Raw genomic sequence first — 26,270 nt, forward strand, 5'->3', positions numbered from 1 at the left:
ATTCATTTCCTACAGGCAATTTTGTGCTGTGGACTCGTTAGTCACCCTTGACAGTCATCGGCCTCCTTGCTGGTAACTTTAAACCTAGGACTTAAAAGCAAGATCCCTTCAAGCAAAGTGCACTATCTGAGCTTTTATCAGGAATGAAGCTTGCACAAAATTCATCTGATCTAGGGCTAAAGGTGCCCTTCACTTTTAGGACCAGTGATTCTCGCGGCAATATGAGTGAAAAGGAAATTGAAAAATTCCTTGGTGATGGTTGTCATAGCATTAAAGCCTGCCACGCACTTTCCCAGCTCTGCTGGTGTCCTGGATATGCTCCATGGAGTTGACTGTTGTTAGCAGCTGGTGCTAGAAATTTCATTTAGCAAAAAAACTGGACATGTTTCTTCCTGGAAGCAGGAGGTGTGGAGCCTGTTATGCTGAGAGCAGGTTTGCAGCACTTTCTGGGGTCCTTCTTCCCTATCTTACTCTCCTGAGGCAGAAGGAAAAGCACAGGCAGCCAAGCACCTGGGTGGGTTTAAACAGGTGGCCCCCAAGATATTTAAATCAGAGGGCAGAGGCAGATATCTGGGCAGTGCCAGGTCCAGCTCTGCAGTGGCACAGGGGACCACAGGCTGTTTCTGGCAGAGCTGTCGCCATGCGCCACACAAATGGAGCCACAGCTCATTTACAAAGGGCTCTAAAAATATCTGCTGGATAATCAAAGGCTCCCACAGCACAGCATATGTGCTAGCTAGACTTTTTGACTCTCTGAAGTCCTCTATTTGAAGTCGTTTTGATCAAGGAGAAAAACAAGTGTGCTGTCAGCATGGCTGCCAGACACCCTGTTTCTGGGGACACTGGTGGTACCTCTGGAGGCACACAGGGGTGGGAGAGCCTCGCAGAGGTGCCAGGGCTGGGATGGGGAGCCATGTGCAGCAGAGTGTCAGGAGTGGCAGAGCTGCACTCCAGGCACCACCGCACTTTGTGGTGTCCGGGAGAGCTGTCTGGAGAACTGGGTAGTGTGTTAGTTTTAGGTGTGACCTGTTTTCTCAGGGGCATCCTGGAGCCCTGTCCTCGCTGGGTTCATTCCACATTCAGTGATCACTAAGGGTTCAGGGAAGTGGAGGAACCAGCTGCAGACCTTCAGGGCTAGCACTGGCAGTACTGTGATATAGCTGCTGGATTAGGTGCTACTACTCTCTCTTGGTAGACAGAGGATTACAGGACAATCCCAGTTTAATTTTTTAATACCGTAGGGGGAAAAAAAGCTTCTAATAAATCTGAAGTGACAATGAACAGCAGGGTTAAGAGAAGAATGGTTCTGTGGCAATTATTGCTCCTTTTCAATATGCTGAGCTGGGAATTACTTAGTAACCCTGTGCAAATCCCCCAGGTGGGAAGGATTGCCCCTGGCAGATGCACCACCCATGTTCAGCTCACTGTGCAGCAAAAATAGAGCTTTTTCCTTCGTCTTTACAGTAAATTCTTCAGTGCCATCTGCCTCGCTGTGCAGCTGACAGGCAGCCCTCTTTGCAAAACTAGCAACAGCCTGGGGCTCTGCAGACTGGCTTTGTTTTCTCTCCTTGTGCTTTGACGCTGACTGTGATGGGTGAGAGTGCCCCCAAACTGTCAGTGAGGTAAATACTTCCCTCTCCTGCTCCAAAAATCTCTTACTTTCATGTGCAGGTTTTGATCTGTGTGTCTTGTTAGGAACCAGCTAATTCTGGTGATGGTATTAGGTCATCCGAGCATGTTTTCCTCCTTCTGAATGCATGGTTTACAGAGTATCATCAACACCGCCTTGAAAGTACTGAGACTGGCAAAAAACAAAATAATAATTTTTAAAAATCCCTCAAAATTCACTTCTTAGTTTTGTTTCAGAGATGGAGCCAGTATCTGGGAAGAAACTGGTTCCCAGATCCCATTCTCTAATCTCCTTGTAGCTCCTTTAGAGCTTTGTTTAGCTGCCACCTTGCTGAAAAGGCCAATAGATTTCTTGTGCTTGCCCAGGACAGGACTCTATTGCTGACTCCTTCTCTTCTCATCGTGCATCCATCCTTTGATGACACCCTTCAGAGCATCTTCTGTTGACTCATGCCAGCACTCTGTGCCCCTGACATGAGCTGCAAGCAGAGGGGACTGACTGTAGAGTAAACAATGCAGACACAGCACTGATACAGCTTGGAATTATTTACTTGCAGTGTTTTACATGTTGTGCTGTAATACTAGACACAATGGCTGAGCATCATGCTCTGGTTTTGTGTGTTGGATTGTGAGAACAATATAGAGTCTTGACAAACAATATCTGGCTCTGTACAATAAACACATTGGGACACCAAAGGACCAAGTAAGCACAAAAGCCCCCTCATGCTGGAAGGCCACAAATCACTATTTCACTTTGCTACTTTTCTTGTGCATATTGAAAACAGAAGAAATAATAATAAGTGTTGAGTGTTACTATTTACTCATCATGCTTATCTTTCAACAAATTAACTAAATACATTTTAATACCTAGTTAAATTCTGAAACACATAAAAATGCTGTCAAAGCTCTGTCCTTTAATTCAATCAGACTTCAAACTGACCTTCCAAAGAGTGCAAGAAGCATGGTCCAAGCCACTTAAGCTTCCAGTTCTTATTAAATCTCATTGCAGTCAACTCATCTTAGACATCAGGAAAATCTGGGCAAACCTTGGGCTGTAACTCTAGGGCCCAAATGACAACCTACTTCATTTTTTTGGGGAAAAAGGGGGGTTTTGAATGCTACAGCCAGATAATACTGAAGACAGATGCTAGCAAAATACAAGGTGCAGCCGTTCAAGGTATTGAAAGCCCATCAGTACCTGGGAGAATAGCTGAGCCTGAAAGTTTCCCAGTCCTGCTGAAAGGAATTTTTCATTACTTTCTGATGTATTACCTCTTTGCAAAGCAAACATGTTTCTTATTAGCATGCAAGGATATTTAGGACAACAATTGAGGGGAAAACCCTGCACTGAAAAAATATTACCCTTACAGGGTACCAGCTGTAACCACTCCCCTTACAACTGGGGAAGGGTGCTGAGGGTAGTAATGAGTCTAAAACATCCCAGATATTTTAGTTATTATTGATAACTAAAATACTGATTTGTGCTTATTAATCCTTCTACTGTAGGACAAATTGCTTAAAATCAAACTAGATCATTTTTGGGGAGGAAGATCTAGCTCTGAGGGCAGCTTGAGGCAAAACAACAGATGGCTACAGTCTATATTTTAACAAAGGAACTCAATGTAGTCACAGGTAATTTCCTCTGGCCTCTCAGCCCCCTCCTCTGAGCAGAGGCCAGCCACCTCAGGAGGCCACCTTTCCCAGGCAAAGCTGGGTAATATACTAGGCGTTGCATTTCTCAATCTTTTTTACAGTAATCTGGTTGTTTGTGCTTTGTGACTGGATGAGGGACTGTGAATCCCTGTCCTTAAACTCACAATTCTGGCCTTTAGTGAAAAGAATCATTCATTCTGACCAGGTAGACTGCCTCACACCATGTTTTTGGTTATTTTTTTTCCTCCTTCCTTATTCCCTACAGTCTCTTGGCTTCCAGCTTCTTCATGTTAATGCTTATAACAGGCAAAATAATCAGTCCAGCCACTAACTAGCCACTGGGGACTCTTGTGGCTGCTTTTGGTCACACATATATCTTATAAACATTAATTGCCATAACTGGGTTTTTTTTGCTTCTTCTCTTATGATGCAGTTAATAAACAGCATCCTTTAATTTAATACAAGTGGTGCTTGCTGATGCTCCTGCATTTTCAGCTTCAGGAGCTGAAAACAAAGGGTCTGTCTTGCTCTGTCCTTATTGCGCTTCAGCGATACTTTGACAGCTCAAGTTGCTGAAGCTGCTTGATACAATGGCATTTCCAAATACTTCGGCTTTATCTTCGTGACTTTGTCCGCTACCACAACCATTCCCAGCCCTTTGTCTGCTGGGACAGTTCAGCACCTCGGCCCTTGGGGTGCTGAGGCTCAGGGACACCCAGGTACTGCTGCGCCGGCTGTTCTTAGGGATGAGGGCAGGGCCCGGGCAGACGCTGGAATGCGACGGGTGACACACCGCTCCCGTTAGCAGAGTTCAAAAGGCCGGGCTGGGCGCCCCTGCCCCTCGGGTACCACACGTACACAGCATTCCTCGTCCCCGTTACGTGCCCGCTGTCAGCCCCGGCGAGCGGCTGCCGCCTCCCAGGGACTCCTGGCAGCCTTTGTTCGGGCTGTGCTGACGGCGAGGAGCATTCTTTGCAGGCTAAAATGCCAGACAACACGAATGATCCATCCGGGAAGGATGCATACATTGTCACTCTTTCTCTCCTTCCCATTAAATCCCACTGCAGCGAAGGAGGAAACAATGCCGTTCATTAACACTGATGGCACCACTTTGCTCCTAAGGCAGATTCGTGGTTAAGTAGTGTGTATACACGTATTTGTCTGCTGTAAAAGAGGACATTGTTTTGCCACAGCTAAGTCAGATTCTGAGGAGCTATTCTTTTAAATGCCATCGGACTGATTGATATCTATTACAGGGTGTGCCAGAATCACCAGGGCACAGGCAGATAATGCTGTTTACAATCAATCATCAAGATGTTATAAAAGGCTCAGTGAAACAAGCAGGATGCAGAACTAGAAGAATTGGCAGCAAGGCAAATATTTGGCCCTTCAGGCTTTCCATTGCCAGCCAAATAGCATCATTATGTGAAGTTATCCTTCTTATCTTTAGCCCTCAAAAAATCACAGTGCTGCCTGGAACCTATACATGAATTAGGCCAACATTCCAATAATTGCTGCACTTATATGGAAATGATTACTCCCTATCTATAGGTACATCTACAGGTAAATCAGAATCACACTAAGCATTAAGAATTCACTACCAACTAGACCCCTGTGTCCAGTTTACTCACAGTATCCTACAGCTTTTTGTTAGTAAACAAAACCCTATACAAGAAGAGCAAAACAAGAAACCAATTTTCTTTTTGTTTGCACGCCCTCAAGCCAACAGATCAATATCAGAGATTAAAATATTGGGTGTAAGATTCATGGGCATACTTAGCTTTTCTGTCTGTCTGGTTGCTCAAAGATGATTTTATTGCTCTCTTCAAAATGATCCTGTAAGTCCTGGCTACATCACCCACAAAAGAAATAGTAGTGTAAAGAGAACAGTTTTCAGTTTTTCCATCAACCTTGTCAGTTTCTTCACAGAATCATAGCATTGCTGAGGACATAAAGGGCCTCTGGAGATCATATTGTCCAAACTCACCCCTGCTCAAAGTGGGATAAACTAGAACAGGTTGTTCACTCTGTATATCATCAAATTTTCACTGTCTCCAAGCATGGGGACCCCCAACAACCTCTTCTGCCAACTTGTTCCAGTATTTGATTATACTCACAGTAAAAAAGTGGGTTTATTCTTGGTATTTTTCATGCGTTCAAATGGAATTACCTACTTTGCAACTTGTGACCTTGACTCTTGTCCTGTCACTGGACACCAGTGAAAAGAGTCCCTCTCCATCTTCTTTTGTCCTCTCCCAGGTCAGGTATCTGTACACATTGATCTAAACAGTTCCAGCTCTCTCAGACTCTTCTCTTATAGAAGATGCTCCAGTCCCTTAAACATCTTCATGGCCATTTGCTGCACTCTTTCCAGAATCTCCATATCTTTCTTGCCCTGGGAGTCCAGCAACAGACACAGCATTCCAGAAGTGCCCTCATTGGTGCTGAGTTGAAAGGAAGGATCACCCTCCTTTGACCCGCTGGCATTGCTTAAGGCAGCACAAGGCACTGTTGTCCTTCTCTGCTGCAAGACCACACTGCTGGCTCATGTTCAATTTGGTGTCCACCAGGACACCCAGGTTCTTTTCTGGAAATCTCCTTTACAGATTGTCAGCCTTCACCCCTGCACTGCAAGGTTGTTCTTCCTCAGATGCGACTTCTCCTTGTTTAATTTCAGGAGGTTCCTGTTAGCCCAGCATTTCTCTCAGCATCCCTCTGAATGTCAGCACAACTGCCTTGTGTATCAATCACTATTTCAAGTTTTGCTTCATCTACAAACCTGCCAAGGCCATGCTCTGCACCATTGTCTAGGTCATTTATGAAGGTGCTAAACTCTGCCAGTCTCACAACCAGCCCCAGTCAGCACTAGTTACTGACTTCCAGCTGAACTTAATTTCCCAGTTCATAACCCATTGTGCCTGGGCTTCAGCCAGTTTTCAGACACTGGTTCTGTTGTTTTCTCTTTGCCAACAGGATGGCAGCCTTCCCTTGACAAGCTGCTAGACTTGCTCGACTGCACCATCAGAATGGGATGGTTACTAGTTAAAGCTTAGCTTAATATTTTGATTTAAACAAGGAGCAATCTGACCCTGCAAATATGAAGCTCTCTGAGATTTTCAGGGCTACAAATTATATGGTTCTGTTTCCAGATTTTTGGATGCCTTGTCCCCATGGAAGTCCCTTAAAGTTGTGTCTACTACTTCAAAAAAGTAGTAAGACAAGCAGTGTGCTTATAGGGTCATGACATTATCGTTGCCAATGCCAGACTTTCAGTCCATCTAGAAACACAAAAAAAAGGACAGTCAAAAGTAACATTTAAGCCACATCAAATCTTGAAAGTGCACACAAAAAACAAGCCCTGGAGAGTCTGTCTGGTTGGTGAATTCCTTCTGTCTGGAAGTGATGAAATACATGGCAGGGTTGTCTTTGAGTAATGCTGGTAATATGGGTTGTCTTTGAGTAATGCTGGTATGAGGATTTGAGTGCAATAGTTAACTGTCAAACCAAAACCATCTATCAGCTGCTAAGGTATGGAATGATCCCACTTCTTTTGCCTAATTTTAGATGTTGCCTGGAATATAAATGGCATATTTGAAACTTGGGATAAACCCAAACAGAAAATATGGCAGTAAACAGTAAGATTTTGTCCAAGTTTTACAACATAATATCAACAATAACTTTTGTCCTTATTTAGGATCTTCCTGGATGACACCTTAGAAAGTTAAATGGTACAGGTATTCTGCTAAAAGGTCCTTAAACATTCATATTTTCAGTTTTCATGAATCTTAAATACAAGGTATCAAACTCTCCAGGAAACAAAAGTAAAGGAAGGTATTTGACTTCTTGCTCGGCAGTGTTTGCTTCAAAGGCTACACAGGATGAGGGTGTTGACTGTCTACCCCTTTCTTTTTCTTCTCTTCTCTCCCTTCATTCTGTGTATTTTTCTAGGTATCCATTTACTGCACTTTGGCTTCACTCTCTTTTTCATACTGATTCTTTGTGCCTGCCATGACAGTCAGTTCTCTAATCTTCATTTCTCAGTCTTGTGGAGCATTATGAAAAGCAGTGATTGATAAAACAATTGCGTGTTTGTGATTATGGAGCCAACACTCATCAGGGGACTTGGGTGACAGCACTAGATGCCAGTGAAGGGCTTACATTTCCATGATAACTTTGCTCTTCTTGCCTCCCCTCTTCTACTGTACAGAAACAGCGACCTGTCAGAAGAGACAGTGGGCAGGCAAATAAAATGAATGCAAACCATCCAGGCAGCCAATCCCTTGTTTGAGACAACCACTTGATTAGGTGAGAGACTGTCCTTAAAATACATTTTCCAGACAGTTTCCTGGGCTAGAATGGTCAGGAAGATCAGAGGAGGGTGGTGTAGTAAGAGTGCTGTGCTGAGCAATTTCATGGAGGTGAAGGTGGAAGATGAAATCCAGCTTATTCCCCCAGGCTCTGAGGCCTGGTGGGAATCTTGCTGTCAGTAATTACGATGACCCTACATGTGGAGCTGATGCCACATGGCTATCTGTTTCCTGGGGTTCCTCAGCATTTCTTCCCAGTGGCTCCTCTCTGTGCCTGTGACGTGTAAGCCCAGACTGCACTTGCCAAGCACATGGCTCTGGCCAGCTCCATCCTGGCTCAGCATTTCCAGCTCCACGCTGGAGGCACGCAGGAGGTCATGAGGCACCTCAAACATGATCATCTCATTCCACACAGGGTTGATCTTGTGTTTTGCACGTTTGGTCTGCTTCTTCTTCAGCTTCAGTGACTGATGCCTCAGTGTCACCTTGACAGAAACATCTGTATAAGGAGGGGAGAGAGACACCATGTTAATGAACATGCAACAAATAGACTAGACTAGACTCAAATAGGCTGAGTTGGAAGGGACCCATCAGGATCATGGAGTTCAACTGGCCCTGCACAAGACACCCCAAAAATCACTCTGTGTACCCAAGAGTGTTGTCCAAAAGCTTTTTGAACTCAATCAGGCTGGTGCTGTAACCAACCTAAGTCTCCCTTGACTCAGCTTCACACTATGTCCTCAGGTCTTGTCCTTGTCCCCAAGAGAGGAGATCAATGCCTGCCCTCTCGCTTCCCCTTGCAAGGATGTTAAAGACCATGAAGAGGGGCTCCCCTCCCTCTTCTCCAGGCTGAACAGAGCAAGTGACCTCAGCCACTCTTCATAAGGCTTCCACTCCAGGCCCTTCACCATTCTTATGACCCTCCTTTGGACACTCTCTAATATCTTAACATTTTTTAATATTGTGATGCCTGAATCTGCACCAAAAAATCAAAAAAATGCAAGAGAATTTACACTGGGGACATCAAACTGAGACAGCGCAGTAGAAATATTGGTCAGGGGGCATTTGGTTTTCACTTTTTAGAAATTATTCAGATCTCTTTGGCTTTCTAAGCCAGACTTTTTTTTTTTTTTTTTCCTGCCGGACTTCACCCTTCTCACTTTCTTTCTAGATTTACATAATAGCAGAAACAACAGTATCTGTTTCCTTACTATAACACTCACCACTTCCGAGTAGATCTTTCAGCTGCTTGGAATGGAGGTTTTTAGCCTTAATAATCACCACCAGCAGGCGATTAGCTGCTGGCAGGTAGCTAATGGAGAGCAGAACCTCACCATGGCCCGTGGATGGCTCCTGGAAATAGAGACACAAAAAGGGTTAATTTTTTATTTAATCTTGGCCAGAACATTAGGAAAACAACAGTGGAATACTGATGGGTGTAAGGTCATGGACCAACCAGGTTGTCTCTCTGTACAGGAGATCTTTCCAGTTACACTGGATGAGAAAAACCTGGCAAAGATGCCTGAGGCTCATAAGACTCCCATAAATGTGAGTTACTGAATCCTTATGGCACTGGAAAGTAACTGCTTCCTGACATCAATTTTTAGTGCAATATATAATCAGAAGAAGATCTGGGGCTGACATACAATTCAAATAGTCAGAAATTCCTATTTTGAGAGACCACCTAACTGCCCTGTATTTATGTCCACTACCCCCTTTACTGCTTTTCGCAATTCACTTTTGGTTTCAGGTGCTCCATTTCTCAGAAGGTTCTGACTGGACTCAGCCTCCAGCCTGCATTGCCTAGCAGGAGTGTAGGGCTCCTTGGGAAAGTAGAGATGGTGCTTGGGGCTGAGTCTGACCTGGAGCTGGACTACACCGTCCCTGTCACCCTATTTGGTATGAGAAAAAACCTAGCCAAGCTGAAATCTTCCACAAGCTGGGCACAGTACATTACTCTTCCTTCCCACCTGCCTTCCATCAGGACTGTGAGCAGCTCTCCCTGCCTCCCCAGTGGGAGACTCCCTTTCCCTTTCCCTTTCCCTTTCCCTTTCCCTTTCCCTTTCCCTTTCCCTTTCCCTTTCCCTTTCCCTTTCCCTTTCCCTTTCCCTTTCCCCTTACTTCCATTTGCCCTGGACAAGCAGCCCTTGGGGGGAAAGCCTAGAGACACAGCCACACCACCACTGCTCTCCTGTAAGAGAGTAATGCCATTTCCTACTCGGGAGCCAGCAGGGAAGGAGAGAAATCCCACACCATTGTGTGCAGAGCTGACAGCCCATGGCAAGGGACAAAAAGGCAGTAGTTATTCTTTCAGTGAGTGGGAGCTTGTGACAGAAATCTGGTTTAGTGTGAGGTTAATGACCCAGAAGAGTCACAGAAAGCCAATGCCAATTCAACAGACTCATTCTGGGCTCCTTAGCGTGTTCTGCATCCTGGAGGATAGACAGCCCTTCTCTCCAGGCTATTTCTGTGCTCTGCAGTGTTGCTACTAAGTGAGCCATAAATATTTCAAATTAAGTTTTCAACCAGTTTCTCAAAACAGGCAAGGACAGGCCCCTGTATGCTCTCCATGAGCTGACTGACTCTCCAGAAAACATGGCTGTCATCACTGTCTGGTTCAAATGACTAATTTGTCCTGCACAAATCAGGTGGAAGGGCATTAGCAAGGAAGCCTGAAATTCAATCCCAAGTCAGCCCAAGTAAATCTTTTTTTCATGCACTCAGGTAGCAATGAAGGGCTTGTATGCTTTTCACTTATATGAAGCCTGTCTTAAGTTGAATGGACCTTAGAAAAGCTCACACATAAAAAGAGGCAGTTTCAAATGCCTGTATGCCCACTACAAAAGAATTGTACACTCAGGGACAAATCCAAACACCACCTCAGTGCAAACCCAGAGTTTAGGCTTGTCATAAGCTGCTTTTGTTTATTTACCCCCACTACATCTCAGCAGGTCCCATTCTATAGCTCTTGGCTAGAATTTGGTTCCTGTAGCTGCAGGCACAGAGAGATGCAGTGGAGATTGGGAGGGGGTGGGGCTCTGTAGACGTGCACACACGCACAAACACACACATTGTACTCGGATTACATCTTGTACTTATGACTTTCTAGCTCCTAGTGTGCTGATCAAGGTTTTGGCCAGCCTGTATCCACATGAAAACAAAACCTGCAATGGTTGGTCTCTCCTGCAGTTTTACTTGAACAGACCACACGAGTGGTACTTTTCCTTCCCCTTCTGGGCTTTGTTTTCTTTGTTTCTTTTTTCCTATTAAATCCATACCCTACATTTTGTGCTGAAATCCTGCAAATTCATACAACCATCAGAGCTTCAGTCTTTCTTTCTATGCAAAATGAATAAAAAGCAACAAGGGATCATCAATGATTTACGTGCAGGACACCACGAAATCGCAAAAGGGAAGTTGCTATGCAAGGACACACTATCATCAAGCTACTATCATTACTGTCATTAGCAAAGCAGTGGGAGGGAAGGAAGACAAGATAAGGATATCAGTCTACAGTATCTAGCTTTGCATTGCTCACAGGACTCAATGAATTCCTGAATGCTAATTGCTTTACCTGGTTAGCTGTAAGCTCCACTCTGGGCTCCTTCCCTTGGGTGGGGGGGAATTACTGGGAAGGTAAGAACGAAATTTCTGCCCTTCCTGGCATTTCAAGGAAATGTCACACTTTTCACAAAGCTCAGTAACTTTGTTCCTGGATGAATGTTGTCAAAAATAGCTCCTCTTTTTGGATCAGCTCTTCCTCACTCCCTCCCTCTCTGGTTCTCAATGAATGATTCAGGATCTGTATACATAAGCTATCTGTGCAATGGTTGGCTCTCTTAGGTCCCAGATGACGCAAATTCAGCTTTCACTGCACATCCTCAGCTTTAACTGGGGCACTGTTCAGCAGTACTGCTGGTGTTAACCTTGTGCTGTCAGCCTGGAGAAGAAATGAATGCTGTGCTGTTTCTGTGTGTGGTTGTGAAACTGGACCAAGGCAGAATTCCCTGTATATCAGGACTCCATCAGGTGCACTGGAGTAACAACTTATCATTGCTGTGAACAGGCTGTTCCTTGTGTATTGCTAAAAAAGCAGATGCTTCAGGATGGGGGGAGAGGGTTACAGCTATTAGACAAATACTGATTCCCATGCTTGAAGTTTATTAAACTCATTCAGACCACCCATTTGTTTCTGCTGCCTCTGTCCCTGACAGATGTTTTTTTAGAGTGGACAGTCCTGTTAGTATTCAAGTGGTTATCAGTTAAGTCAGCCCTATTGCAAATCAAAAATGCTAACTCTGTACTCTGTGTCTGTGGCCAGCTCAGTGGAGAGCCCTTACCCCTGATGGTGACAGGCAATAATTTGTTTCTTCGTGCTTAGTGATGGTGCTGGTGTTGTTCTGCATTGCTCAGCTGTACCACAGCAGACTACAAGAGGTACCACTCGTTGTGATGAGTGAGCAGCAGCAGTAGCAGCATCCTGCTGCCATGTTAAGTGAATTGCTGCTGCTAGAAGAGCAACCTAGCTCATGGCAGGGAAAAGGCTCCTGAGTAAATGGGCAAGACATTAGTGCACATGAAGCATCCCCTGTACCCACTTCAAGAACTGTTGGAATTCTTCCCTCCATTTTTCCTGTCTGTGCAACTGGCAAAATGTGGAAAGAAAGGAGGGTTTTGATGTTTAAGGAAACCAACACAATGCAATGAATGATATTTTGATATCTCCCAGAAGAAATAGCACTGGATTGATTCCGGTAAGTTTAAGTGTCCTTCAGTCCAGCACTCCAGTCCCAACAATGTATTTCACTCCTAGATTAAGGCTCCCTGGGGTGCCACCACCGTGTGTCCTACCACACTCAGCTTTGCTGAGTCCCTCCATTGGGCTCTGCAGGCACCCTCTGGTACTTCAGCTCTTGCCACTCTCATCCTGTATATCACTAATTCTCAGAAGCTCACACACTTTTTCTAGACATAGCATTTGGATTACAGATGCCAGTGTCACATTGCCATGTACCTGGGGAGGAATTGAGGGAGTGTGACACATTAACAGCTGGAGCATTAGACAGAAGGGCTTCTGATATGATGAGCTACAGACCAGCACAGAGCTGTGCTGAGTGATCTCTGCAGTCACACATCACCCTCTAGACCTGCTCCAAACAAGTAAAGCCACCCACCCGCATGCAGCTTTCTAGGAAAAGGGTTTTTCTTGTCCAAACTCTTAATCATTAGGCTTTCAGAACTACTGACACAGACGGAGTCCATACCTTCTCTGGGCTCTTTAGCCTTTCCCACTGGGCCTTCCCAAAGGATTCCTCCATTTCAGCAAGGTTCAGTTTCAGTTCCCCCACAATGCTGTGCCTGGAGAACTTGTCACAGTTCCTCAGGGTGAGAGTCAGTGTTCCTCCTGGCATCTCCTCCTCTGTTAATGGGAATTGCAGCACCTCCTCCCAAAGGGTGTGAAGTACCTTCTTCTTCAGCTCTGTCTGGGCCTCAGCAATGCCAGATTTGCTCTCCAGTGTGCCCAGTATGTAGCAATGGCAGCCAGTGTCTTGGTCCCCACTCATTCCATCATGCATAGCTGGAAAAGATGGATAGTAAGGACCTCTCACGAAAGACAGCCCTGAAATATCTGTGGCTAAATTGCTTGTTTCATGAGAGCCATAAAATAAAACAGCTGCATAGACATTTGTGGTGGTGTTTGCAGGATGAGAGAAGAGATGAGAATGTTGACTCCATGTTTAGAAGGCTTGATTTATTATTTTATGATATATATTATATTAAAACTATACTAAAAGAATAGAAGAAAGGATTTCTTTAGAAGGCTTGCAAGCAAGGAGAGAATGGAATTATAAAATCTTGGGACTGACCACACAGTCTGAAACAGCTGGATTCTAACTGGCCATTCATTAGTAAAAACTACATGAGACCAATCACAGATCCACCTGTTGCATTCCACAGCAGCAGACAATTATTGTTTATCTTTTCCTCTGAGGCTTCTCAGCTTCTCAGGAGAAAAAATCCTAAGGAAAGGATTTTTTATAAAACATGTCTGTGACAGACATTGACCCCTGTTCCTGCCTGCGTGGGAGCAGATTAAGCTGTGAGCCCGTGCTGTGGTGTTTTCCTCAGGCTGCACAATGTCCCATTCCTAGTGCCACTGCAGAAGGGTGCTGCCAGTGTTTGGTAGAGCAACAGCTAAGTTCAAGGAAACACATTCTGTTGAAAGATGCAGAACAGCACTGAAACGAGGCAGCATGAGACAGGGGTTGGCAGTACTCATTTACTTTTACCTTGGCACACAAAAAAAGCTTTTTACTTAAGTGACCTTAAAAGCAGGAAGGTCAGTCACAGACATCAGAGATGGGATAGAGCTTCCCTTGGCGCACATCCATCCCTGCAGGCCAATGTCTAAGGGTTATTGCATTCTGTTGGTCCAACCTCTGGTAAATTAATCCATCAGAAGCCACCCCACAGCCCAAAAGACCTGCATCAAGAGACATTCATCCCTAATTTTATATCTCTTTTATGTTGAAAAGTCTAGAGTGAGAATGGCATTCACACTCCTCTTCAGCTGCAGCAACAGAGCTGCACTGCCTTCTCCAGCAGCAGGAGGAACACACCCTCCTCCAAGGGGTCGTTGAATATCATGGCTTTGAGGAAAAAACTGTTGTCCTTGCTGCAGACAGTCCAAGGACAGCTGCTCCTGAGCTGCCAGGACCTGTGGGTCACAGGGCTCCCCTGGCTTCTCTGGGGAGCAGCACTGGCGAGCAGAGCTAGGTCTTGTGCACAGGAGTGCCAGGGTGGCAGCCAGCCAGTGTGGGTGTCCATCCTGAAGGGGAATTGTGGGCTTGCTGCTGTCAGGAGGCCTGCAGCAGTGGCTGCCATTCAGCACCCTTTCAATTCTCACCTCAGAGGGTGTGATTTGATTAGGTTTCCACAGAGATCTACACTGTGCATGAATTATTCAGTCAGCTTATTTTACTCTCCCAGAGGAACTGATGATGCTCCAGCCCTGAGTGGAGAAGCTGTTGCAGTTGTCAGAGAGTGACACAGAGCCTGGCTGCCTGGCCAGGCACTGCCAGAGGGACTTAAAATAAATCTGGTATCTCCAGCTCAGGCTTTGACTTGACTTGAGAAAAGGGCAGTAGGGAGTGGATCAGGCTGAAGAATGAAAGGTATAGAGAGGAAGGAGATAGTAACCCCATTCCTCTTGCCCCCAAAGGAAAAAATGAAGAGGTTGCTTTGTACCATGTTTTGGATTGGAGCAGCCCTTCCTGGTTCCTGACAAAGCTGTGCACACAACTGTTCCCAAGCTACACCCTCTCTTCAAGCAGTGACATTGACAGGTATTCCTATTCTGCAAGCCTAGCACCAGTGAAACTTCCAGTGGTCCTGAAGGCACCTGTTGGCTTTAAGATAGGAGGGGAAGTGTCTGAGTGTAATCACCCTGCGTGTTTCCCATGTTGCTCAGGCCGGAGCCGTGTGCCCTTACCTTGCAGGAGGGCCACGCGCAGCTGGGCGCGCTGCGGCTCGTACAGCAGGGAGTAGTGCAGCTCGGGGGGCTGCTGCCCGCTGCCTGCCCGCTCGGGCCTCAGGTGCTCCGTCACACACACGTCCTGGACCACACCTGGAACTGAAATAACCCCTTTAGCAAGCAGCTCTTCCCCTTCCCAAGACAGCTTTCTCTTGACTTTACTTTTCTAAATGTCTCATTCTTTCTGCGCGTTGGATGCAGGAATATAGTTTATTTTCCTTCTTCACCTGTCATCATCATACATACTTTTTGTTCTGTTTACTTGCACTTTTAGCTCTTTCTACAGCATTTGGACAAGACTTCTGCTCTCCACCACCTTGTGCTCTATGGTGGTTCACACACTTGCACTTTTACCTTATGACCAGGCCAAGCTGTCGGAATGACACTCATTACTTGTTACATTGTTTTATATTCTGTTAGCTGGCATTATTAAATTAAATCTTAAGTTCTCTGCAATGAGAATGTGAGTCTGCTCTTGAACTGCTGTGCAACTCTGCATTAGGTCAGACCTCTCTAAACATTTTGTTTTGTTGTTCTTTTAATTTTAACACTGAAGTCTTTGTCATGCAAAAGACATCCATTTCCATAGCACCTGACCAGGTTGAAGGCAATGAACTTTGGAATCCATAAGGCAGATTCTCCATGCATAATTTTGGAGCTGAGTATGTATTTCATACTGAAATAAAGCAAGCTGCAAGACTAAAAGAAAAGCCAGAGATTTTTGTCATCCAAAGCTGTTATCTGCAAGGTCAGTTCTGATTCACACAGAAAACAATAGTGGGACCAGCACACTTCCTCCTAAAAATCTCAGCCACAGTTCAGACCAGTTCATTGTGGCATCAGAAGGAGAATGCAACAATTCCTGCTTAATTTTAGCAACACTTGAGCTATATAATTAGGCAGAGCAGGAAGGAAACTTGCTTGTGCCATTAGCAGTGCAGAGAGGCTCTTACTCCATCACTTACATAAAACTTTAGCCTAAATGCTGCCATCATCTTTCATCCTTTCCACCCTCATAATCTTTTCCCTGACACCTAAGGATGTGGCTCAGACAGTCTCGTCCTCCAATGCATCTGCTTCCCATGGTACTTTTCTGTACTCACAAGCCTCAGCTTGGAGGGGTGAAGGTAGCAATTGTCTTTCCAAAAGGGCAAAAATATAATCTCAAAAAATTAAAAATAACTAAAAAGAATATTCAGTAAAAATAGCAGCAGATGGCATTGTCTCTCTGGCAAATCTTCAGGAAGGTTTTATTAAAGTGGTAACCATAAGATTAAATTATCCTGTTAAAATATGGCTGTGAAGTTAAAAATCAGTATGGAAGAAACCCAGACATGTTGCCAGATACATATAATTAAGATTTCATTTTCTCTCAGCCTCTAGACATCTTATGTTTCAGGATTTGGAGTGTTACCCTTTGGGCTGGCTGGGAAACAGGAATTGTGTTTGGCAAAAACCTTTGAGGTGTCAGCCTTCAGTTTCACTACACATTACAATAAGCCAAGAACATCTTACCAAACCACGGCAGTAAAGGAGGAGAGAAAATGAGAAGCTTTGAGCTCCACTGTCCCTGACAAGGACAGTTGTTGGACAGCTAGCATTTGACCTGGAGGAGATAGTCTGCCTAATTTTGGCCAGATATTTCACACATGCTCTGGCTACTGCTCTCAGCACAACTACATTAAATGTGCTTTTCTTTTTTTTTCAGACAAAATGTCTGCTACCAGGGAGACAGATTCTTAACAAAAAAAAAAAAATAGTTTAGGTTAAAAAAAAATTGCAGCAAGATACAGCTACAGCTTTGTTATCAGAATGTTCTTAAGAGCTCCATGACTACCTTCTACTAAACAAATGTGTTGAAAACAAAACTCAGAGTGCTTCTGATAAGAAAGCGAAAAGCATCCAATAAATTCCACATTTATTTATCTGAAAACAATCACTTTATGCTTAGAAGTATTACAGATCCACACCCACTAGAGCAATTGTTAGTTTGAAGACCAAAAGCTCCTACCGTTCTGAGGGAGAACAAACAGCTCCTCATTGACTTGTATCTTCATCCTGTTCTCATCCAAAGCAGTATGTTTTCCAGGAGCTGGTTCTTCTGTTGTCTTCAGAGAGTACTGCGTGTAGTTAACAATTTCAGGTGAAGTTACTTCTGGTTTGGGGCCATAAATGTTGGGAAACTTCAGAAGTGCTCGAGGCTGGACTGGCTCTGCAGTTTTCTTAATGTTGAACTGAAAATTTAAACTTTGTTTATTACTTTGCACAAATTGCTTTAACTCCTCCAATTCTCTTCTCTTAACATTCGATAAGCTGAGACAGGAAAAAAGCAGGGCCTCTGGTCAGTCCTACCAGAATTTTTTTCTTGGCTTGTAGAAACCACTGCCTCTGTGTCTGGAGACTATCTTGCCAACACTGACACCTTGTACTTGGTGTGTTTCTTTTCAGATTTATTCCTCTACAGATGTTTGATTACTATTAGAAATCTTCTTATAATTTGATTTTTCCTCTATTCTGGTACCAGTTAATATTTTCATAAGTTAATCCTTTCATTTTAGTAAAGAAATTAACCACAAAGTTAATTTTTCTTTGATTAAGATATGGCAGTTTTTACTTTGATGTTTGAAGTCAAATCCAAGAGCAAGAGGCTACAGACATCTCACAGAATCCAGAATATTTTATGTGAATATACAGTAAGCATTAAGAGTGCAAAAACATAAATCAAACATGGAGCAAGTATGGCCATGATGCAATAAGACTAAGGAGAGCTGGTTGAACAAATGAGCCCTGGACTGGCAAATCAAGAGTAGTTGATTCAGTGGTCATCTCAGCCTCTTGGTTTTGTGGACCAGAGCTCCATCTGACCATCACACACACATTTCCCCTTTATTATACCAGGACTGAAATTTGGATTTATGTCTGATTTTGTTCTTAATGCTTCAATTCCCTGCTGAATCATGAACATGAGATGAGCAGAAGAGCCTGCAAGATGCTCAGGTAGTCCAAGCAAAGGCTGGCAGAAAAGACATTACTCTTCTCCCAAAACAAAAAAAATATTTTAGTGGAATAGAACAGTTCTCTTCTGGTTATGTCCCAAGAAAGGATCCCGCCTTCTTACAATTGAAATCATTCATGACTCATTTATATTTGGATTCATTGATGGGGAAGAACAAAAGCTGACTAGCAAATGACCCCAACCCTTGCAACAGATTTTATTAGTGTTTCCAAAACATGGAAGATAAAAACCACAAATAAAATAGCCATGTTGGTTGATTATTGTGTAGTGGGATTATCTCCAACCTACTGCCTGCTAACCTATTTTTGGTCAAGATTGAGGGCAAAACAAAAAAGGTTCATACCTGTAATTAACGTTTTTAATTAGTCTTATTGTTTCTTATTAATAGTGAATGTAGATGGTGCCCTGAATCTCTTGTCTGTGTTGGGATTTCCTGGTCCCAGCTTGTATGTCCAGAGGAAGCACACCTACCTCTCAAGAAACAGAGCTGAAGAAAGAGGGCTGTCTTGGATGTTAGCCTAGTCATATTCTGCTTGTGGAGATCCAGGTTGCATACACTTGGCAGTGGTAGGGAACTAATTAGGTCAGTGACTCCATCTTCTCAAGGCAGCTAGTGCACCAGTGTTTAGGAAGTCTACTGTGCAACATAGCACCTTGTCTTGTCTAATTTTAAGGGCTTTGAAAGAGAAGTGGGCTGAGACAGAAAGACGTCATTGTGTGCCATCCTCACCTAGCATTCAGTTGAGTTCAGATATTATGTAAATGACATGGTGTGGAGCTGTAAGTGAGAACCCTCTTATAGAGATGTGAGCCTCATCAGCTCTAAAATACCTAGGAAATGTGAAGTTACTCATCCAAACTTTAAATGCAGTTTTCCATTCTTCTAAAATTAAAGCAAACCAACCAAGCAGAATACATGAGGAATCACTGACAGCAGCTAGAAAAGGCAGGTTGTTTTTGTTGTGCAGAGGCATTGTATCCAGCACACACACAGTGGTGGTCAGCCTCTTCTGTCCTCTCTCCTGGAGCTGCTGTCCTACTACTCACTGGCCACACACTGGAGCCTCCTGCCTGTATTCCTCTGTGCTGCCAGCACACAAAGCACTTCCAGATCCTTGGGATAAAAAACACCACACAAATTTGAGGTATTGTTAGTACAGTCTTTTCTTCCTCTTGCTAAATACCTTGCCAGGTAAATCCGTCATCACACAGCATCTTAGAACTCCATTGGGTCTAAATATTCCTCTTGTCTGTCTGCTCTGCAGAATTAGAGACGAGAGACATATGCAAGCACAGTGGGACTAGCCAACCCCCTCTTCCAACTGCATCTGCCTCTGTTTATTATGTTGCTGCCAGCTCTTTTCCCAAGTGCTGTGTGCTAATCCAGTTACATAGCAGTGCCCTGTGGAAGTTTCCTTTGCAACTCAGAAGTTGTGTCTTAAATAAAGACCAGAGCAGAAGAGTTCAGAGAGTTCTGCAAAAATGCATGAAAGCCAGTAAACAAAAAGGAGCAAGGAGGCTGCAAATGATCCTTCTGTATCCCTGCCCAGAGTCACTCAAAGCACCAGACTTTTGCCATTGTTGGATGTGTTTAGGAACCTTCATTCTGCAGGCTTTGCTGAGACTTTGCAAATTTACATCAGTTTCTCATTGTTTTGCAGATGTATGTTTGTGTTTGAACTTCTCTTCCTCATGTATGCAGGGCATGTCCATGGGGAGCCTCTGCCTATAGCAAATACGAGCATCACAGGAGGCATGCCAAGTGAATAAAATGCAGACTTGCTACATCTTTCTTTTGTCATCTGTGTTTATCAGAATCAGTGGCCCTGACAGGTTTCATAATTAAATGTGTCCAACACTGACTAGGACATACTGTGTACTAATGTATTCAGAAAAAAGAGTCCCGACAGGACAATTTATAAACATAAAGAAAATAAAATTTCACCAGCACAGAGCTCAAATTGAGATTCATTTCTTGAAGGTATAGAGACTGATTCTGATTCTGTGACAGCATAGGAGAATTTATGTTCCTGGCAAGAAAATTATTTTAATTGGAAAGGATTGCTAAACATATGGAATATACAAACTAAGAACATTTTGCACTTTCTGTGACAGAATGTTCACTCGGCTGCTATAATATGTCCAGATTTCTTTAAAAAAACCCATAAAGCCAGTAACATTGGAAATAATACTTCAAATTAAAAAGTCTACAATGCTGAAAGAATGCAATCACAGGTAATAATGATAAATTTAGGGCAGATAGAATAATTTTATTCCCTGTTGGTCAAATACTGGATTAAGTTGTGGCAAAACATATGAATGTAGACATATTTTGAGGACCATAACTGAATAGCTGCTGAGTACCAGGGGCTTAACTGAATGATATGGAGACATAGTGCTTATTTCAGTCCTGCAAACAGGATAGCACCCCCGTGGACAAGATCCAGGATGAATTAACACTTTCCCAAGGTGTTTCCCAAAAAGCTGTATATAAGAAAAAAAGCACAGTATAAGAATGGAGTTAAAAGGAGGATTTGAGATGTTTCTGGGCTTGAAGATTACGACATCAAACTCTCATAGAAAGAGCCTGACGGTAAAGTTGTCTGTGGGTTGTGTTGCTACAGACAACAGCCAGAAAAATTGCTTTGGAAAGTGATGTGGCTGTCAAAGTTACACATTTTTCATTCACATTAACAGTAAACTTGGAAAAATCTCTGCATCATTGTGCATTCTTATACCCAGGTGTTAGCAAATGCCCTGTACAGGGTAGAAAAGACAAGAAAGGAGCATGAGAGGGACATGAATAAGCTATCAAAGAGAATAGCAGATGAAATTCATCCTAGGAAAATGTAAACAGGTACTAGGAGTTATTCACCATGCTCATAGAGGGAGGCTCAGAATTAGCAGCAATCTTTTGAGAAGTCCTAAACTCCACAGAGAAGTTAATCCATGGTCAGTGGAGCCATCCTCCCACACCTCTCCTCCCCCCTCCAGCAACCACGAGATTTGCTAATGCCATTCTCTGTATCTGTGCCAGTTCTTACAATACTGTTTGTAGATTTGGTGGTCTTTCCTCAGCATAAACTGCAACAAGAACGTGAGGATGCCAAGGTTCTTTTCTGCTACGAGGGTAAGAGTGGAAGCCAGAGAGAGGCTGAATATTTAATTACAAACATTACAGAGGAGTTCAATTAGGACTCCAGCTACACTCTTTAAGAATCCAAAAATAATAGTCAGCTCAAATAATTAAAAGGCAAACAAAGACTGTTATACAATGGAGCACAGGCCTTTGGAATGGGCTACTATGGCATAACACTTGGTTGAATGGTGAAGTGGAAGTGGAAGGGACACAAGCACAAACAAATATGAGGAGCAACAGCCAACAGGTAATACTTTCAGAGACTGACCAGTGCTATGGCTTATTCTAAAGACCACATTCAACCGAGGAAATCATCAAACACTTCCCTTTGAAGAAGAGATTCCCATTAATAAGTATATTAGAAGTGTTCTGTAATTCCCCTAGCTCCCTCTTGCACGGGGCTCAGGAGTAAGTCAGGCTGTTTGGATTCTAACAAAAATGAAAGAGCACACAGGGATGCCTGACACTATCCATACTCCACATTGTTTTTACAATAAGTGAAAAAGAAATTCACAGTGTGATGAGATTATCCAGTCATCACAATCTAGATTCTCACTTGCTTTTTATTATGATTTCAATGCCTTGTTTTAACTTCACACGTAATTAATCCCCTCAGTCAGAAGGGCAGAAGGAGGAGGAGGGAAGGTTTTCACGAGAAACCAGCTGTTGACAGGGAACTATCCTGCAGGAACTATGAGATATTGTGAATAGAATTAAATAGCTGCTATACGAGATCTCAGCAGGAGCCATCTCCTCGTCACAATGCTGCGTGCCACCTGGTACAGTCCAGTCTTCTCTTCTTGGGAAATTATTTCTCTTTTGATCTATCTTAACAACTAAGCAGCATTTCCAGTCCTCATTCCCTGTTTCTGCCATTATCAGCTTTCTCTCTGGCTCCGTGGCAGCTGTCTCCTGCTCCGGTAATTCTGTGGTACCCAGCTCATCTCTGTTTTTCCCTCTCTCCTCCTCCCACTGGCATGTTGTTATATCCCAAACACAGTAAGCAGATAAACAGGCAGCATAAATCACATGCTGAGCAGCCTAACAGGGAAGTTGCACTCCCACCCTCTGCCTTTAAAGAAAAATCACAAATTAGAGACTGTGTCTTACTTGCTGGACTGGCTGAAGCACACTGGGCTTAGTATTTTCCGTCTCGTCCTCTTGGTCCTTTTCTGAGAGTCCTTTCCCAGGTTGCTTGCATTTGCAGAAGCAGGTGAGGCCGCAGAGGGCAAGGATGCTAGTTGCAGTCCCTAAGGTAGCCCCCAGGGCTATAACTGGAGCAGACAAAACCATTTTCCTGTGCTGCACAGGAACAGAAAGCACAGAGACCCTGTGGCTCTTTCTACTCCCTGGGAGAGCAGCTCTCCCACATCCACTCCGAATTCTAGCCTGGCTTCATTCTCCTTGGAAGTCTGAAAGCAATTCTCTTTGCAGCAAAGGGACCAATCTAGACACTCAGATAAATCATCCCACCTTTGCTAGGCAACAAGGCTACCTTTCTATCCTGCTGATGGAGTTGCTGCTCCAGGTCAGGGAGAGGAAATAGTAATTGTGGTGCCTGCAATCTCCATATAGCTGCAAACAGGCAGTTTTCATTGAAGCCTGTTCTCCAGCTCCACTGGGAAAAGTCTGATGTGTGATAGAGAGGAAAGACGTCAGCAGAAGGGGCTGGCCTTGCTAGCTAACTCACAGAAAGTGCATCCAAGTGTTTGATCATGTCTCTAGCAATATTTCTCAGGGTTGGCTTGCTGATGTGCTCAAGAAGTTGCATTTTTTTGTTTTAAGGCAAAGATAGTGGCTGCCAAAAGCTTCTGGCCTGAGAAGCTGTGTTATGATAGCACTGCACGATAACTCTGTAGTCACAGTAAAGCTTCTGTATAAGTCAGGCAAAACTTTCTCATCCTTCAGAGGCTGCAGAACAAACACAGGCAAGAATTAAGCACTGTCCCATGCCTCACCACCTGCCCCTCAAAGCACAGGGTCTGAACCTTTTGGAGCTGCTTCTGCAGGATAAATGCAGAGCAGCACCTCTATTTAAAAAGAGAGAAGAAAATCCTACCAAGCAAGATGCACTAGTGCATATGCTGCTTCCTCTGGAGAAAATGAGAAAGCAAACAACATATGCTAGATATTAGTCATAGTGCTTACCACACTGGTGTCAGGCAGTGGGCTGCTGAGCACAGAAGATCCTGCATGAATAGACTTGAAGTGCTAGATGTCCATCCCAGTTTTCTCTTGAGGTGATGGAGTGATTATCTTTCTCTGACTCATTTATTTTTGCCTTTTTTCTCAGAATGCCCAGCTTGGGGAAGAGGATAATAAATGCCATAATTTGATATGTTTCTCATGACATGTACTACCCTTTTCTGGGTACTTCACAAGGAGAATCTAGTGGCCAGAAGGTGATTATAATTCTGGTCACTGTATCTCTCAGCCAGAGAGAAAATAGTCAGCAAAATGTAAAATATTCCAATAATACCCAGTTCTACTGATTCTGCTGGGAGTTTGTCATTCTATTTTGGAATATAGTTGATGCCCATGGATCGGGAAAACAAATTAGTACAGAGAAACTATGTACAGAGAATTGTTTAGAAATTCAGATGTTTTGATCCTTCTGTAGCTCAGGTTTTGCATAGAGTTCTCTTAACTTGTTTTTTCTTTGATGCTTCACATCTTATTCATGACAACTCACGCAGCCTTTGTTCCTTGATGACATGTTCACCTCCCTGGAACAAAACTTCCCTCACACGTCTTCCCTCACTTTAATTGTTAGATATCTCTGTAGCACTGCAGCATCCTAATGGCTGCAGCACACATTCCCCTTCTCCTCACCCTACCTGGCTTGTCAGACATGTCTCACCTCTCCCTTCCAAGCCTTCTGACCCCCCATCAAGAATCAAATCCCAATGGACTCCGTAAGCAAAGGCAGTTCCCTAACAAACTGCTGAGCCTGTGGAAACTGGTCTTTCAGCTCAGCCCACAGAAGGAAAACCTTGAGCTTGGTCCTCTATCTACAAGAACAAAAGTTGGGTGCACCAGGCTGCTCCGCTGGCACACCTCTCCCTGTGCTCAGCAGTGGGATGAACATCACACAGAGAAGGTTGAGAAATCTGACTAAACAATCCCTTTGCTTCTTGTTTTTTTTGTATCTCATGAGATTCCAAAACCTTGAGTAGCATCCGTGTGCTTACCTCTTCTGATGTGATTTTTCTCTGCCACAAGTAGGCTGTTCCAACCATTTGCTGACTTATCTAATAGCTATTTCATTCAGCCCACAGATGAACAGGTAACATTGTAATCATGGTGCCATGAGGTCTCATCAGAGTTTAAAGATTGAACCAAGTTGTTATGGACTTCTACCACCACTCAGAGAAGCAGAAGTGAGCAGAGTCTGAGAGATGACAAAAAAGATGGACGCACTATTTAGATGCCTTTGATTTCCTCCACAGTATGGGTTCTTCCTAGAAATGCCAATGAAATCTAACACAGCTAGGTCAGAGACCCCAGAGATTTGGATACCACGTGAAAAAGTTTCTGTTAAGGATAGAATACAGTGAGAGAGATTTGGAGTGGATAAGGCATTCAGTCCATTCATGAGATGCAATCTCGATGTGTTTCCCACAAGCTGTTCTGAAAATTATGCAAAGACTGCTTACAACATGCTGTAGAAGAAGGTCACACCTAAGTATCTCTGCAAGACAATAATTTAATAGTACAATCACTGAGATATTTTCTGCCTGCTTATATAGGCAGATTAAGTTTTCCTTGCCAGAAATTGTATTTGATGTGAAATGTAATAGCTACAGAATCATTGTCAGATATCATTTTTTAATAGTAACAGACAACCTTTTGCTGCTGTTGCTAGGAAAACAAAGAATTTCTCCCCAGACATTGAATATTATCAGTATTTTCAGCTTCTACAAGTGACAGGCCAAAGATTTCAGATTTTTGTGTGTGTACTGATGCATGTACAGATACATAATTTAACTGTAGCTTTGGCATGTACTGCCACTGCACAGTTGCTTATTTTTAGCACATTCTGTTCTAAAAAAATTGGGCCAGAAATGTGTTTCAAAGTCATATTTACACTTGTTTGTTTCAACACCCAATAATTAAATTGCTTATTTTTCTTTAATGCAGTTGTAGGATAAAATGGAGTCAGGTAATGACCTTTCTCACTGGCCATTCACACTGATACTGTCCAGAATCACATAGCTTTTTTATCTGTCACATCTGCCATAAGAAAGAGACTTGCCAAAGTAGAAAGATGAAAGTCTGTTTCTGCAATCCAGGTTTTAGGGACAGGTTCAGGCCTGACAACATATTTCACAGTCATCCTATCCACATATTTTCTCTAGATTCTGATGTAAGGTATGTATAAGAATGACAAAAGCACACATGGTTTTCAGCTTCTGGTATTTCAGACAGGAGTACTCTGTGATGGCAAAATAGAAAGTACCAGTAAACCTTTGGTGCCTATAGATTCTTTGTTCCTGCTGTGAGCTCTTTTGCTGACATTTTGGGCCTTTCTGTTCATTGGCTGTATAAAAGAGGCTTACTTTGAATGAAGACTTGGTACTACAGATCACAGGGAGAATTACAAGAGCTTTTGCATTGCCTAGCCGTAGTTCATGCTTTAACAGAAAAAAAAAAAAAAAAAGAAAAAAAAAGAAGCCCTTTAATATAATTGCCAACGACTTGAATAAGCAGGTGGGATTTTCAACCTTTATTTTGACAATTGAAGACACAAATTAAAGTGCCAGAATCCAGAAGGAAAAGCTGATATACATCTGAATGAAAGATGTTTGCACACTGCTTTCCCTGACTCAGCCTACTCCCCTCCATCAGGGGCTGCTATCAGAGATACTCTGTTTCTCACTGAGGCATTTCACCAGGCAGAAGTGTGAGTTAACAGATGGAAATGAGAAAGTTGTTGGGCTTTTTTTTTTTTTTTTCTTCCCAGGGAAATCCTTGTGACAGTCAGATTTAGCC

General features: G+C 43.5%; 1 protein-coding gene across 3 annotated transcripts; it reads right to left on the reverse strand.

The window, feature by feature from the left end:
* Window positions 1-2,160: 2,160 nt before the first annotated feature.
* SYT13 (synaptotagmin 13) lies at window positions 2,161-22,929 on the reverse strand. 3 transcript variants are annotated; one of them, XM_059849304.1, is made up of 6 exons: window positions 22,389-22,929; window positions 17,135-17,357; window positions 15,082-15,216; window positions 12,854-13,167; window positions 8,813-8,942; window positions 2,161-8,088 (listed from the first exon to the last, which is right to left on the reverse strand). In XM_059849304.1, the coding sequence occupies exons 1-6, from the start codon at window positions 22,569-22,571 to the stop codon at window positions 7,784-7,786; spliced, it is 1,290 nt and encodes a 429-aa protein (XP_059705287.1). In that variant the 5' UTR covers window positions 22,572-22,929; the 3' UTR covers window positions 2,161-7,783. The 3 variants fall into 3 exon arrangements, with proteins under 3 accessions (XP_059705287.1, XP_059705286.1, XP_059705288.1); XM_059849303.1 differs by having other exon boundaries at window positions 15,082-15,222; XM_059849305.1 differs by lacking the exon at window positions 22,389-22,929 and adding an exon at window positions 18,611-18,978 and having other exon boundaries at window positions 15,082-15,222.
* Between the last annotated feature and the right edge of the window lie 3,341 nt (window positions 22,930-26,270).

Source organism: Haemorhous mexicanus, chromosome 6 (assembly GCF_027477595.1).
Source record: "Haemorhous mexicanus isolate bHaeMex1 chromosome 6, bHaeMex1.pri, whole genome shotgun sequence".
In the NCBI taxonomy this organism is placed as follows: Eukaryota; Metazoa; Chordata; class Aves; order Passeriformes; family Fringillidae; genus Haemorhous; species Haemorhous mexicanus.

Bases quoted from the DNA above. Each gene is read 5' to 3' on its own strand.
- SYT13 (XM_059849303.1), bottom strand. From the start codon at position 22,571: ATGGTTTTGTCTGCTCCAGTTATAGCCCTGGGGGCTACCTTAGGGACT. The intron at 8,943-12,853 runs GTATGGACTCCG...CTCTATTTCCAG, and splicing joins GGCTAAAGAGCCCAGAGAAG to GAGCCATCCACGGGCCATGG. The intron at 8,089-8,812 runs GTGAGTGTTATA...CTCCTTATACAG, and splicing joins GAAAGATCTACTCGGAAGTG to ATGTTTCTGTCAAGGTGACA.